The sequence below is a fragment of the Pleurodeles waltl genome, chromosome 5, assembly GCF_031143425.1.
Source record: "Pleurodeles waltl isolate 20211129_DDA chromosome 5, aPleWal1.hap1.20221129, whole genome shotgun sequence".
Classification (NCBI taxonomy): Eukaryota; Metazoa; Chordata; class Amphibia; order Caudata; family Salamandridae; genus Pleurodeles; species Pleurodeles waltl.
Window position 1 is genome coordinate 516734802 of NC_090444.1, and position 16556 is coordinate 516751357.

General features: G+C 45.3%; 1 protein-coding gene across 3 annotated transcripts in view; it reads right to left on the reverse strand.

Moving 5' to 3' along the window:
* Window positions 1-16556, reverse strand: part of ARFGEF3 (ARFGEF family member 3) — a 402727-nt gene that overhangs the window by 141703 nt on the left and 244468 nt on the right. For all 3 annotated transcript variants that reach the window (XM_069234334.1, XM_069234333.1, XM_069234332.1), the window contains 3 exons: window positions 15084-15299; window positions 13119-13229; window positions 2155-2305 (listed from right to left, as the gene is read on the reverse strand). In XM_069234334.1, the coding sequence (XP_069090435.1) occupies window positions 2155-2305; window positions 13119-13229; window positions 15084-15299 (478 nt within the window). The remainder of the gene's footprint in view (window positions 1-2154; window positions 2306-13118; window positions 13230-15083; window positions 15300-16556) is intronic.

The window sequence follows — 16556 nt, forward strand, 5'->3', positions numbered from 1 at the left end:
CTCAGCCCCAACCCAATTCTCACAAACCAATTATCAGCCTTCAACCTTGCAACCAGTGGATTATTACTATTGGTGCTCCTACAATAAAAAGCATGCACCAGTGGATTGCAGTCCCTACACACCATAATTGGTACATCTGATGGAATAACCTGCAATATTCAATAACCTAGCAATCAACTAATGCCTTCTTTAAAGCATGCTGTAATTCACATCTGCATGTTTGAATTCCCAAGGTTGTCTGTCCACTACTTGTGCTAGGATTACACCTACCACTGTCGTGTTGGCACTTGTATTTAAAATTGAGTGCCACTAGACATCAAATTAGCCTGGTGATGGAACCCAACAACTGCCTCCCTTTAACTCACTGAACCACTGAACCTGAACCCTGTCAATGATTACTCCTTCTTTGGAGAGTCTGTCGGAGTAATGCTCTGTCAGCCTGAGAAAATAACTCACATTTTTCCTATTTAATGGTTCTACAGCCCTCTTTATTACCTCCATAAAATCCACCCTATGCTTTATAAAATGGTATGATCCAAATAGATTACCCAAATTATTCTTGGTTTCCATTATTCCATGTTCATCTTTTCAAGTTGGTTCATTTCTAATCTACTCAGCACTTTGCATAAATCCTTGTAATGCTCACCCACATTCCTACCAAAAACAAAGTTATTATTTTGAAAGATCAGATTTTCAAAATCCTTGAAAATACTTCCCCAAAGCTGATAGAAAATAGCAGCAGTTGAGAATGAAGCCACATGACATGCACTGGAGCCTTGATGCATTTACTGAAGTCAGAAACGAAGTCAAGTGTGTAGAATCAGCAAGGAGGTTTACTTGGTGGTGCGCGGCCATATTTATCATGCTATTGACAATCGCTTCCCAAAAGCAGTGAAGGTCTTCACTGTCTTTTGGAGAGGATGTCTATCAATCCAGATGTCTTAATTTATGTCCCACAGGTCAACACACATGCGGTGCCCCACCACCGCCCTGGCGGGCAAAACGACTGGGGCCAACAATTACCAAGGCTTGACCTCTTTAAAAAGCCTCTCCAGACTCAAATTACAATGGCTCCCCTATCATATGCAGTATATGGCCCATACTGTGAGCCAATAGAATCACAGCAGTGTTAAACATCATATATTGACTGCGTACTGACATGCCCTGACAATCAACAGTGACACACAACACACTCTTCCAGCAGTAACACAGCAAACCTTGTCATCACTGACACAACAGTGAGTGCCAGCAATAACACATGGTATGTAATGAGACCTGTGCAAAAAGCAGACTCCCTGCAACAGGTGTACCCAGCCAGCGATGCCCCAGCAGCGAGCTGTTCCTACCCGTGACACACAGAACAACTGGTCAGCAATGACATGCAGCGTACCATACCAGCAATGACAGGTAGTATACACCCAACCAACACTGTAAACCTTGCAGTGACTTAGAGCACAACCCAGCAGTGAAACTCCGGGAGGACACCACAACAACAGTGACACTCAGCACATGCTGCTTACACTGGCAAAATGCACATTTTCACTGTGTAAGGAAAGCATCCGTGTTGGTTTTGTCAATAATTGGTCATTTTTTATTGAGGAAAATTCTGAGATACATTGACTCAGTTTAATTATGAAGTAAAAGTACTCTGCTATTTGGCTTACGTGGGTAGTTACAGAGTTCTCTTTATGAATTATGGTTTGTATGCACAAAAATCAAAGCTCTGAAACAGGAATTTTACTTAAAAAAGAGGGGGAAATTGCTAGTTACTCAGGAACTTGGCATGCAAGTTGAGTATTTGCAGAGCAGGGTGCAGGACTGTACCCACCATCCATAGACCAGCGGCCCATTCTCTTACAGATGTGTTCTCATTATGGTAGGTAAACTGGAAAACCAGACTTGACAAAGACAAGCATGGCACCTTTTTAAAACACAATACTTCATAGGTCCAAAGGTCTATGGCCAAAGCATGAACTTCTCTCCTACAAGCATGCACCTGAAGGAGATGTTTCAAAAGCAGCAACACAGTGAAATGGAGGTGTAAGTGTTAAAGGTGCAACATTTTGTATCAGCCAATTCCCAAAGAATACTGCATGTATTATTGACTTCGCTAGCAGCTAGTCCAGTCACTTTTCTAAAGCACTGCCCTTGTACCTAAAAACATGGGGCCAGCAGTCCTGGTTGTGGCTTCCCATCTCGAGCCCCACATTCAAGATGGCGTCCATGCACAGTACGTGTGCTGTGTGCAGCCGCACACCTGGCGTCTTCCCCATCTGCTCCAGCTTCTGTTCTACCTTCTGTTTCACTGAAAGGGAAGCCGAAAAACAAGTCATTCTTACACCATGCATTTCAGACAGGTAGCCTTAGATTAGTATATTGATTGTGATATTTCACACCATTCATTTTTAAATTTGAAGTTAGGACACCATACAAAACCATCCATTAAATGCCCCAACCCTAAATTCAGTAATCAGTTCCTCATGAGAAAAACAGTTTCTAAGAACTAATGACAGGACAAACATTTTAACTTTAACATTTCAGTGACAGCATTTCAGACATTTATTTTTATGTTACTTAGAGCATTGGTCAATAAAAACCTAGCTCAAAAGGCTACTGCATACTGAACAATAAACCGAATATAATAAGAGCCAAGAGGTACCACAATCGAGTCGATTATGTGAGCTTACATGGGAAAGGGGAGACTTTTGTGGAAGGAACAAAATGTGTTCGGGTACAGGACAGTTGCAGCGTATGCTCACAATCCAGGGGGCTGCATAGGAGGTAGAACTATCTGACGGTGGTTTTACATCATTTGTAGGAGCTTTTGATACTGCTGAGGAGACAGGCGTGGCCTTAACTCCACAAGGAAGAAGAAACAACTGTCTGAACATGTATCTCTGGGATTCACCCTCGATAGACATCTTAACCTCCAGAGCGATATACAATTCATTGCCAAGAGTGCTCCATTCTCGCTAACAATGCTTGACAGAATCAGGCATATCATCCTAGAACAGGACCTAAAAACAGTTGTCCAGTCACTTGTACTCTTCAGACTTGACAATGGAATCGTTCTCCAATCAGGCATCCCCAAAATCCACCTGGGGCTGCTCAGAGCAGTCCTACATGTGGCAGCACGCTTTGTAAAACATATTTGATCACATCATCCCTATGCTACACTTCCTTCAGTGGCTTCCTACAGAGGGGCGAGCCCAATGTAAAACTGCATGCATGACACACAAAGAACTTCACTCCTCTTCACCTTCATACCAAACTGAGAAACTGAAAATTTAAGGCAGTAATCAGGATTCAAGAAGTGCTCAGTCCTTTTTCCTTGAACATTTCACCTTCAAGATGGAGGGTTACATGTCCCATTTGCAGCAGCGGCCCCCCCATTCGGGCAGAGGACCCGTCGCCCCCTGCTGTCAGTGCAGAAAACGTGAAAAATAAAATGGTAATAAAATTCATTACCATTTTATTTTTCACTGCTCCCTGCCCAAGCAGTGTTTGGAGCAGGGTATTGCTGCTGAATGGCAGCAGGAGAGTGCTGCTCGCTCAGTTTACACTGCGCATGTCAGTTTGGCCGGCTGTCTTGAACCAGGCAGCCTGACTTGCTCAGTGTAAACCTCTCCACCTAGCTGTATTGCACAGCTAGGTGGAGAGCAGACACAGGCCTCCTGTGCCTGCTGGAGCGTCGAGACAGCCCGCTCCAGTCAATCCCGGCGCTGCTCTCATGGTACTCATTTGCAACATGAAAGCAGCATTCTCCATTGGAGAGAGGAGCTAGCTGAGGCTCCATGAGGCACTGTTGCGCTGACTGTATGAAGATGAGGAGCAAGGGTAAGTAGATTTTTCTTTTTATCTCTTGACCCACTGGCAGGCACTGTGAGAAACTCAAATTGACATTAGCCCTAATTCCAGAGCTCTCAGTCACGGCCCATTATAATAACGAGCCATGATGAAGAGCTTTGGAATGTGAGTCTGGAGGCATTGTGATTTAATACAGTGCCTGCAAATGGACTGGCACTCGGCTTGACGATCCTCCAATGATGAGTCACCAGTCACCACTGCCCATTTGTTGTCTGGAAGTACCACAAGAATCTGAAACTCCCTCAGAGCCTCCGCCCGGCCACATGTCACAACACCTTCAAAACGAACCTCAAAGCTCTGCTATTGGAACAATACTCGGGGTAACTACCCATACTCCACACCACCTTTGGGTGGACTTTAGCCTATCCCTCCACTACTTATTGATGAACCTTACATGGTACGGAGTCTGCCACATTGGTTGATCGTACCTGTTCTTCATTCTATGTTTTTATTAACAGTATGTGTATTTTCACCTTGTGAGGGGTACCTTGTGGCTCACTTTTCCTAGAGTAATCCTTTGTTTCTATTGCAAAGCAGTCTGATGCTTCTGGGCCTAGTCTCTGCTATATAAAATCACAAAAATAAATAAATACATAAAATATACTGTGGCCTTCTGTCTCTCTCTCTGGCTCTCTCCTTTTGTTATCAAACTGTGGGCAAAGTATTATTCCAGTGGCAGGAGCAAAAATTGCTTCTAAAGCTTTTCAACAAAGATTTTGAGTCGGATCAAAACAGACGGGAATATATTCATTGGCAATTCCAGTGTAGGATTGCTCAAACTCACGATTCCCTCTTTTAAAAAAAGGAAACCTACCATCTCACACTTTACCACCATCCGTCACAAGGCCACTCACTGAAGACCCCAAATCACAAAGTGAGCACAAGGTGACCTAGAGATACCTGCTCAGAGTAGGTTTCAAACTCATGTGAGGAAACTATACACAACTGAAATGTATAACTGATGTTGCAGTCTCCCTGGGACACCAGAAGTGACTTTCCTTGGTGTTTTTGGGCATTGGGCAATGGAGAAGAGGCTACAGAAACACAAAACTCCACCCAACTCTTTCAGGCCCACCCATTTCAAGCCCTAACCTCTTTGCCCACATAGTAAAAATGTTTCAAAGTTGTCAAGTCTGAGCAAAGCCAATAGCCTGTGCAAGAATGATTGGCTTTGTCAATGTTTTGTTTAGCATTATGACGTGGCCTGGGGTGACCGGGTCATAACGCTTTTTTTCCCTTTACCTTCAGCCATACTCACAGCTCCAGAGCTGCTGTACAACATGACTAAAAACATTGACAAAGCCAATAGGTTTCACATGGGTGAGGCCCAATGGCTTTGCCAATGTTTTTCTTTTGTTTTTGTATAGTTAAATAAATAAACCAATAAATAAATAAATAATGGCAACAAGTTCCCAATAAACGTGGCACATAATTTTTGAATTGCAAATCGGTCTGGAGTTTACACTGGGCAAAAAATGAAGAAAACATTTGTCCTAAGACAGCCACAGGGCCCTACCAGAGGCTTTTCTTTCAGTCATTCGGTTTGAATGCCACTGGTAAGCTGCACGAGCACCAGCTCCAGTTCAAAACCTCCCTCCCTCGGCTGCCCGCAGCAGCCTTGGAGCAAGAGGGCAGATGGAGAGAGGGAGGAAAAGAGGGGAGGGAGGCAGAGAGCCAAGCTGGTGACAATGAGGAAGCAGCACTTTTCTCCACAGTATTAAATAACACCACCAACACCCTGACCCCAGGCAGCACCCAGTCCCTTGCCTCGGCCTCTCTTCTAGTTACACAGAGGGGTGGGCCCTGGACATGGACATTATTTGCATATGAGGGGTCTGTCCTGGGAAAAAAGGGGACTTGCAGCCAGAACTCCACAGAAAAACGATTTTCTCCCTAGAGTCCAAGGGAAAGGAAGATGTGTTATGGGCCCAGCTCAGCAGTGGGAGCAAGAGACAGTGACCACAGGTTGCTGAGTGGTAGTCTTTCAGCTCTGGTCACATACAGATCTCATTTGATGGAGCATGCTGTTTGAGTGCCTTAAAGCTCTCTGGGATGCAAGGGTAGGCACTCTGTGAAAATACCAGGCAACTCCTGCTGATCTTGTGTGCTGCTGCTGAGGTCTAAAGAAGGACATCTGAGCCTCTAGAGATGCAGTGGAAGTAAGTACAAAGGGCGTGCAAGCAACGCAAAAAGTGTTGAGGTGCAGCTGGTGCTGACCCTGTCATAGGGCTTTCTTTCTGGCAGGATTGGGTGAGGGTTATAGGGCAAGCAAAAATGGGGGAAAAGGGGTGGGACGAGCAGCAATGATATGGTAAGATTCAACGAACACCATTAAAGAACAAAAAAGTAAGGCCCATACCCATGCACACATACCAACATCCACTGCCTCTAATGTGTCCCCCTCCTCCTCGTCTCCCTCCTCCCTCCCTGTCATGTCTCCACTCACACCTGCATGCACTACATCTTCAGCCACTACATCCATCACCAGCACGCCCATCACCACACACCGCTCACGTGCACTCACCACCTCCACTACCATTCACACATCCCCTGTGTCTTCTCCCAGTGTGTCTGTGAGCCCACCTCCCAAAGTACACAAATGCAGTCACACACCCACCCAACAGCCATCCACCTTACGACAGCCTCCAGCCCATACACCTTCACCCAAAGTCAGCAAACGTACACCTCCTACAACCACAACCACTACCTCTTCCTCCACTCCCAAACCCCCTCCATCTACCCGTCCCAGTGTGAGTAAAAACCTTTTCCTCTTAAATGTTGACCTCTACCCTACACCTCCCCCACCCCTTCCGTCCCCTAGTGCAGGCCTTTCCAGGTCCCAACTTAGCACCTCAGCCACCACATCACCAGGAACAGTGGTGCCAGCGGTAACCGGCTTCTGGAGTGTGCCAAGCAGCAGGGCAGCCAGTGTGCCAAGGAGCCAGACCACGGACAGTCCCCCACCTCAGAAACATAAGAAGTTGGCCACAGCCCAGAGGGAGAAGGGCAAAACACCTGCCACCAAGGGCGCTCCCAGGACTACAGTTGGGAGTGACAAGACAGCTGCGCCACCATCCAAGGTGGGGAAGGGGCAGAGAAAGAAAGGGAAGTCGCCGCCAACCTGCACGACGGACAAGACCGCCACCAGCACCGCTGCCAAGGACACCGCCGCCACCAGCATCGCTGCCAAGGACACCGCCGCCACCAGCACCGCTTCCCAGGACACCGCCGCCACCAGCACGCTCACTGAGCCACCCACCAGCACCGCAGGCCAATAAGCGCCACAAGCAACGCCACTACTGAGGCCGCCCCAAGCACCGCCAGTGGCCACGCCACATCATGTGCCAGTGGCACCACCGCAGACATGGCTGCCATCCCCAGTGCTCAGTTGTACGAAGCTGGTAGTCAGTTTCAGGGGCCTGGACAGCTTCCATGTAGGCCCACTGTCAGTGGAGAAAGACATCCACTACCTAAGTCCTTGGCAGGATGAAGCACTCTGGGCACAAAGCCCCCCTCCAGAACCAGAGGGGTATCCCATCCACTTCCTCAGTCCTTGGCAGGATGAAGCACTCTGGGCACCAGGTCCCCTCAAGAACCAGTGGAGTATCCCATCCACTACCTCATTCCTTGGCAGGATGAAGCACTCTGGGCACAAAGCCCCCTCCAGAACCAGTGGAGTATCACATCCACTACCTCTGTCCTTGGCAGGATGAAGCACTCTGGGCACCAGGCCCCCTCCAGAACCAGTGGAGTATCCCATCCACTACCTCAGTCCTTGGCAGGATAAAGCACACTGGGCACAAAGCCCCCTCCAGAACCAGTGGAGACTGTTATCCACTTGTGAGAATGTGGCTTTGCACTCCCAGGATGCAGCAGTGGGCAAACCACCCACTGGAAAGACTTGTGGGACTGTGGCTTTGCACTCCCCAGGATGCAGCAGTGGGCAAAGCACCCACTGGAAAGACTTGTGAGACTGTGGCTTTGCACTCCCCAGGATGCAGCAGTGGGCAAACCACCCACTGGAAAGACTTGTGAGACTGTGGCTTTGCACTCCCCAGGATACCTCAATGGGCATGGAGCTCCCTCGTGGATCTGGCGTCGTGCACTCATCCGGCTGAGGTGCCCCTCCTTCCCTTCCCCCTGAGGTGCCTGTTTTATTTCGATCTGATGCCCCTGCAGTGTTCTCTCCGTTTTGATCGGGGATCTTGTGTGGGCCTCGCCCATGCATTTTGGGCCCAGTGGTCCACGGACTATGTATGTGCAGTACATGGACTTGAATTCTTGGTGTATATATTTGTTAATAGTGTATATATATTTTTGAGTAATGGATTTTTCATGATTACAATCGTTCAACTCATTTCCTTTTGTCCTTGCATTCTTCCAGGGGGGTTGGGGGTGTAAAAGTAATGTATCAACATGTACTTGTGTGTGTGTTGTAGTGGCTGAGGGTGGGGGTTTTGTATGTTGCGTGTGTGTGTCCCTCCCCCCTCCCCTGTGTCGTAGGTGCAGTACTCACCGTGGTCTTCGCCGCCGGCGTTCATGCTCCTGGTAGAGGAGCAGGAAGACAATGGCAGGTAGAATGTGGAGTTCGGTCTCCATGGCGTCCTGGTTCCTCGTGTGTAGAGGTGAGCGTTTCCCCTTCCAAGTCCTGTTTCCGCCGTGTTTTTGTTCACAGTGAATCCGCCCCGGAAATGGTGGCGGATTGGCCTCTCATGATACTGTGGGTGGTACATTGTCTTCCGCCTGTCTGCTGGCGGTGACCGCCATGCTGTTTGTTTGTACCGCCGTGGCGGTCGGAGTGTTAAAGTGGCTGTCTATGTTGACGGTTTCCGCCACAGTCGTGATTCCATTTTTTTTACTGCCGGCCTGTTGGCGGTTTTACCGCTGCTTTACCACCGACCACCAGGGTTGTAATGAGGGCCTAAGTCACTACAAGCAGCAGAAGGACACCAATAAAGAAATTAATCAGTACTTAGCCCATGTTACAGAGTAAGGACAAATACACGAAAAGAAAGTGAAACTGGCATGCAATGGCCAATGAGAGCAAGGGTATGAGAGTGGTGATGAAGCCAAACAATGGTGGGTTCTAAGCCCCCTTTAAGTTAATAAAAGATCTTGCAAGCAACAGATCATGTGCTGTTTCAGGTGAGGCCTGTAAAGGAGTCTAGCTGAGTACATTTCAGCCAGTGGATGGCAGGATGGTGCCAAAAATGAGAAAGTCTTAAAGTAAATGAGTCGCCATACAACTAAAATTATTCTACCTTTTTTCCTAGTTCTCCCCTACTTTCAGGCTGTGGGTGGATTCAGAAGCAGAAAGAATAGAGCGGGAGGAGGAGAAAGCAGCAGTGGGCAACTTAGGTCAAAACAAAAACAGTATTAACAGATCGTCACAGCCAGATAGTGCATTGGAGTTTAAGCTTCAAGAGCGCAATGAACACTGAACATGTGAAATAGCCCATATGTACAATCTAATACTTATTTCACTTACAGGTACACACCTCTGGAATGCACTGGCCCTGTCTTAGCAATGCTGGAGCATACTGGAACAAAGGATGGCCGGTCCGACCGTGCAGGGGATAGCATTTGAAATAAAGGATGTAATCCACCTGACCATGGTGGTCTTAACAAAAGCCTGTCTGGCATCATTTTCCTGAAAAGTCATGTAGAGTTTGTTTGTAAACCTCAGAGATATGGATCTAGCTAAGTAAAAAACATAAGGCACTCCAGTTATCAAGGTTGTGCAGCATCACCTGAGCAAATGAACAATGAGAACAGAGGACATATGCAGGAAAAAATATCTCCTTGCTGAGGGGAAATGGATTTAATAACTTTGGAACAAAAAGAAAAGTGAGAGGAATTCTCAGTACCACTATGTCCTGATGGAACAAGCATTACAGACACCCACAGGCTTGAAGCTCTCTTATAGAGTTAGCAGCAATGATGACAAGTGGGAAGTGTTCGAAGAGCATCATTTGGCCAGAACTAATTTTAATTTCCAAGGGTCCAGAGACTGCTTAACAAGAGAAACAGGGCTATCAGATGTTACAGTGACTTTATTGGTGGTGGAGCAGGATTCACCAGATCTGCTCTTGTAGGACCCTACGGCAGTGGGGTCAGTGTCCACTTGAACACCTCAATCCACTAGATGTTTTGAGAAAGGGGCACAAAACTCCAAGCAAGTGAGTAGGCTCACATTTTTTGAGTAAGACACAATAAAAGAAATATGCTCTGGTGGAGGACCTTCTGGCAGACATAAAGTCTTTGGAGAGAAGTTGAGGAAGGCAAAAGCTAGCTAGTCGGAAATAAAACAGCCAATTGGACAACTGGTAAGAAGAGGTGCAGGACCCTTCCCACCACTGCGGAAAGGAGGTGCCTTCATTAGGGGAAAGCAGATGTGTTCCTCTAAAGGAGGTAAAGCTGCCTGCAAAGCCAGACCTGGCTTGGCTAAGATGGGGGTGCCTAATTAATAGAGTCCCAGAGTGCTTTTTCATTTCTGCAAGACTCTCAAAATCATAGGAGTCTGAGAAAAAGCATACAGAAAAACCCCTCTCCATTCTAGTGTTAGCACTTGCCTCTGTGGATCTGTTGGATGGAAAAGATGGATAAACCCACTAGCGATTGAATTAAACACTTCTTGGTGAAAATCTCAGTAGTGGGAGATGTTGAGATAACTGCTGAGACAATCTCCTTAAAAAGTGGTGGTTGGTATCCTGTAATGTAACGTGGGTGACCAGCACTAACATGCCCGTCGTGATGGCCTATTCACACAATCCTACTCCAAGCCCACTGGAGGCTCTATTGCTTTGTTAAGTGGAAGAAGGCTGTGGTACTACTACTCAGGGTGTGAGCATTGGAAGGAAGACTTCTGGACCGTAAACTGATTTAATTCATAATACATTTATGTGGAGGGGTGAGGCTGTATTTCCCATGTGGCACTGCAAGAGAGAGCCCTACAGTGAGGATGCACGCTCAGATCTTTAGGACTCAGTAGTGACTACCGAAGAGAGAAGGGGGTCCTAAAAGTGACTGAGAACCAGAATCCACGATCTTTAGTTGATTCTTTAGATGGATTGGCTAGAAATGGCATAGAATGACTGTTCAAGCAACTAATCCCAGAATTCTGCTAGCTGTAGCTGCTAGCTGTAGCTTCAGAGAGCGCTGCTGAGTTGGCATATTGAACACTACACCTGAGAGTCTGTATCCCTAAAAGACCCAGGAACAACTATGTCCACTAAGTGGAAATTCAAACAATGTGCATACTTGTCTACGTGGGAGAGTAGCGCCGTGTTATGAAGGGAAGCCCCCTTGTAATAGCGTGGGAGGGGGCAGTTTCCCATAGACACAAATTGAGCTGTTTTTGAGTTCCCAATACTTGTTGTTATGAGGATTTAAAGTTTGAGTGTTCTAGCCATCCTGAGTCTGCTTGAGGACTGGGGCTAAATGACAACTGCAGGTTTCATTAGTGGTGCTAATGTGGCAACATGCACACTAAGTACACTCATTTTCCATAGGGAGCTGGTATCTAAATGGAGAGTGCCTCAATGACACTGGCTAGTATTGGTAAGTCTGACTTTGTTCAGTAAAGTCATCAGACTCACAGGTAGCAAACTCAGTATTAATGCCTCAGCCAGTCTGCTGGCTCACCAACAGTGGCCATTTTTTGGGAAGCTTTGTCCACCCTTCATGGTCCTACTGGGGATTATGGGAAATAACCAGTAAAAGGCCAGCTGGACTGGTGCAAAGTTTGCTGGGAGGAACAAAAGCGTGGGTGTCTGCGGGAGCTGAAATCTCTGGTACAGGGAACTACTGTGAGTGCAATGTGAGTTGTGGAGGAGTTGATCCCAAAAGAGCAGGAGCAGTTTTCTCAGCTTTCAGCATAGCTCACAAAGCAGGAGACCATCAGCATGTTAGAGTCTTCAGCCTGGATCGGAAGAAAGTAAGGCAGACTGAGACAACTGAAGCTCCATCTATTTCTGACATGACGGGTCAAAGGCATCAGAACTGTCCCCCACGGAATCAACATGACCAGTGATAGAGAAACTAGATGCACAATCTGAAGCAATGAAATCCTGAGGAGATGATACACAAAGGGCGGAGCCTAGGACTACATGAGCGAAAGTAAACTGTGGTGGCAGCCTCAGCTAATGCTGGTGCTTTTTGGAGCCTCGGTTTCTAATGCTTTATGTGGACAACAGGTGAAACTTGATCCAAAACTACAAAAGAATCTCTGTATAAAGAGAGGGTTTGATCCTTGTAGAAACCCAGCCTATGGTTATTTAATCAAGTACTTTCAGCCTCCTGTGAGTTACTCAGACCACTTATGCAAGGCCAACGTGAGTGATCACATAGGAGGAGTACGGAAAGGCTTTTCTTCCTGTTGATGAAATCAAACTTGTCTTTGGATAGGGCACTGGTTACTTCGAAAGCATGCCAGACTGCTCTATAGAGACCTCATTTCTAGGGTACCACACAGTGTACATACATATATATATACATATATATATATATATCTAGCTATATATATATATATAGGTAGATATATATATATATAGATACATACATACATACATGAATTGCATGACTTTTATCCAAGCAGAAGACAGTAGAAACTATGTGAACCAACTGCTGCAAACGGCCAGTGACCTGAGGAACATGGCTTAGCACCAGAGTTGAAGCATGATCTACAATAGCTGAAAGAAGAATTAAATCAATATTGAGAAAAAAGCATGACTGAGAGAAAAACAGGGCCAGATCGCATGGAGTAAGTTAGAGAGAAGCAGGTTCTGGTCCACATTGGCGGTTGCTGCACACCAACACAGGGGAAGAGGTAGGACCGTACAGCTGCTTCTTTGATGCTGGACACACAAGCTCTTCTAAACAGCTACCAAAGCAGTTTCTGGTCCCAACACCACATGCATGCTACTGACAGCGGATAATGGTAAAGAGCCATCACGCAGATGTAAGTCTATCATACAGATTCTGTTCTACAGGAAAACTTGCATGGTCTACAATTCTGACAAACAAGTATTATGTAATTTTGGAAAAATATGTGGCTATCAAAAAAAAAAAAAAAGACAAAGATAGCTATGTAATTATAAAGAATTTGCACAAAATAGTAAAAGAAAACATCTCACACTGAAATCTAAAGAAAAAATAGCTTCTTTTAAAAATAAGAGCAATAATCTCTGCTCTCTGAGTCTTTCCGCAGTATAATGCTGAATCAAATACAGGTTGTTCAACGGATATGTTACCTTGAGTTATAGCATCACTGGGCTCCTGAATTTCTTTGTCTTCTTTTTCTTCCTGAACACAGGATGCAGCAGCCATCTGGGCAAGGGCTGAGGCGCAGTTGGCCGCAACACCTGAGAAAATGCACAAATGCCATTTTAGGTGATTTTTTTTCTAATCTTCTTAACTTTACTTCTCCACAACGAAAGAAAAGAACTAAACTTCTATCACCGGGTCTTGGATTTACCGAGCTGAAACCATCCTTGCCATTGCACACAGTCCTCAGTCGCTTGTGAGAAAGTATTAGAGGCTACAGTGTATATGGAACAATTCAACTGTGGATAAAGTTCATCTATGCAGCAGTAACTATGGAGAAGTTCTTCTCTGAGGCAATTCTGTCAATGCAGTATTATCTGTGCAAGGCTCATCTCATGAAGGGATTAAGTGTGACAACAATATAGCTAGTACGCTTTATCAACTTTGTACTGTCAACTCATTAAAAAGGTTGTAGATCTAAGCAGTTGCAGCTGAGCATTTGGGAAAGTAGAACTTTGTGTCTGTGTCACTTTGCTTCACTGGGCAGCAGTCAGGTCTTAAAATGAGGTGGATGGGCTACATATATTGAACAAATTTTTAAATACAACTGAAGTAAATATGAAAACTACTGGATGACTGACTACAGAGGATTGCAGCCTAACAGAGGAGAATATTTAAAGCATGTAAATCTATGAAAGAACCAAAACCAGAGACGCTACACTTAAACAGGAGCACTCTAACGCTTGAAACAGTGCAGCTTAAGCATCAATATGTACAAGCACTCCAGCGTTTGATGAGTGCGACACCATATCTATATTCGTACAGGATGTTACCCATGGAACCCTCCATCTTTTAGAGCAATGTAGCTAAACTGCAGTATTTGTATTTGTCCATGCATGTTGAAGAGAAAGCTGTTTGTGAGAGGAAAGAACACAAACCCTTTTTCAGTTCACAGTTTCCTCTGCCTTTGTCAATGAGGGAACGACCTATGCAGATACATATGTCCTGTGTTGCTTTTAGATCTGCACAATGTCAGATCAAGGAAGTCAAAGTATCGTAAAAATGACAGCTATTGCGTAAGCCATGTAAAGCAGTCAATGACAAATACAGGATGTTTTAAAAAACATGTTTGGCTTTATGAATATTTGTGATGTTTAGCATAGGAAACAGAAATACCTGGTTCATTGCTACCCACTACCTGCACGCATTCATGCATCTACATATTTTAAAAGCCTGGGGAGGAGAACTGCAACTTTCCTTACACACATACACACATCGGTTTGATGGAGGAGAAAGTATTATTCACTCAGTTCTTAACTCTTCTGGCACCAGTGTTAGTGAATGCATCAAATTATGAAACTGGTTGGGATTGTGATAGAGGGCTCTCATACATTTAGAAAGGGAGCGGAGTCTATACAAATTCGGCACAATCCATTCCACACCTGGCAGGTGGTACTGAGTTACATTCATGAGTGACGTGGTAATGGGTAACATGAATGAGTTACTATTTGTACACCGTAATACATCATAGAGTAGTAGCTAGCTGCTGAAAGAGTCACCAATATGGTGCTGAACCTGATGAGGTATCCAGTGGACTACGAGTGAAGGGTGCTATAGAAAAGCTTAGCATTACACCACTGTGTTCCCTAGTACCTTGTTGCCTCACTTCCACCTCACTGATACGCATTATTTCAAACAGATTAATGGTTGTGATGTGATCTTCTTTTCATTGACCACTCAAGGCACATTTTTGAAAAGTTGCACACTAAACCCATCCAATCTATTAAGATGTCCGTAATTTAATTCCTTGAACCCACTCCTTTGATAAATATTCATGGCTACTCTCTAAGTGACTGAAAAACAAATCAAACTTCACATGCCCTGGTGCTGGACCTATCCGTGTGTCAATCTTTTAGCAGAAACTCTAATTTCTTCAACTCACAGTACAGTACCTAAAGCACAACTGAGGCGGGCAGCTTTCCTGAGCCCATCTAGGCTCATGCATATTGAATCCCTCTCCCTCTGGCTTTGCTCTTTCACACCCTCTGCCCCTAGGATGAAAGCCAACCCTTTGGAGCTCCCAGCCATTCGTCCTGTCAACGGCATGGATAAAGTATCGATCAGGTTCTTCCAACATCCGATCAGGAGGTAACGGGCAAACGAAACACCTGCAGCAGAAAGAACAGTGTAAAGTCACAGAAGGTAATTGCAGGACAGTACAAAATCAATGTCACTAAAGAAACAATACATTCAAGATTTAATATCATCAATTATGGTCCACAAAGATAAGGGCATCTAGTCACTTAGGGCCTGATTACGACCTTGGTGGATGGGATACTCCATTACAAATGTGATGGATATCCCGTCCGCGGTATCACCAGTTCCATTATATCCTATAGAACTTGTAAAATCCCATCCGCCAAAGTCTTAATCAGGCCCTTAGTCTTTGACTTTTTTCTTAGCTATGACTAAGGTGTTTATAAAATATTTTAAAACAGAATTTGGCAAAAAAAGAACCCAAGAAAACGAAACTTGAAAATCAAGGGTTAATGCTAATGTACCTAAATTCTTAATGTATAGTAGATGACATTGAATAACAGTTGCTCAGTCACTAGGGAGTATACTAAAATGAGGACCAATGCACTTCTGAACAATCACAACTTCTTGTGATGTTGGAAGGACTTGTTGATGCATGACTCCTGTACCATTCTCCTTTAGAGCAGGGCCTTCCATAAGAGGGCTGCTTGGGTGATGGAGCTAGACCTATGAATCTTCTACCACATTATTTTAAAACAGCAAGAGTTCAGGAGCAAGATTTGTCAAAGCTACAGTCTCCCACCGCAATAAATGCAGGAATAGGGAATATGGGTCGAGACATACCTAGCACAGCATTGCCAGTATTGCCACCAAAGGTTCAAGACTGAGAGTGCATGTGAAATAGCAGCTAGACATGAATGAGTCAAAGGCTGTACCTGTTCTTTGTATCATGATCTGAAGTTGAGTTGCAAAGGCACCTTGAGGAAGAACGCAGCAGTGGTAGCCAGCAGCAAATAAAACAGGTAGGGAGAATAATTAACCCACAGACAGGCACTAATAAAAACTAGAGGCGCCCGTAGGCTCAAGGCCAAAGCTCTCAATTGTGGTCCATTTCAAACAGTGTTTGAAACGGCCACAACTGAGAGCTCTGGAGTTGAGACTGGAGGCACTGTGAGTTTCTTACAGTACCTGTAAGTGAGTTAACCCAATGTAAAAATTAAAAATAAAATAAAAAATTACTTACCTGCTGCCAACAACTCCCCTCTACCAATCCAGAAGCTGGGAAGCACCAGAATTAGCTGGAGCACGCTAGTTTGATGCTCATTCAGGCTCTGGGAGCCTGTGCTTGCTCTCCACCTAGCTGTCTAAGACAACTTGGGTTGGAGTGT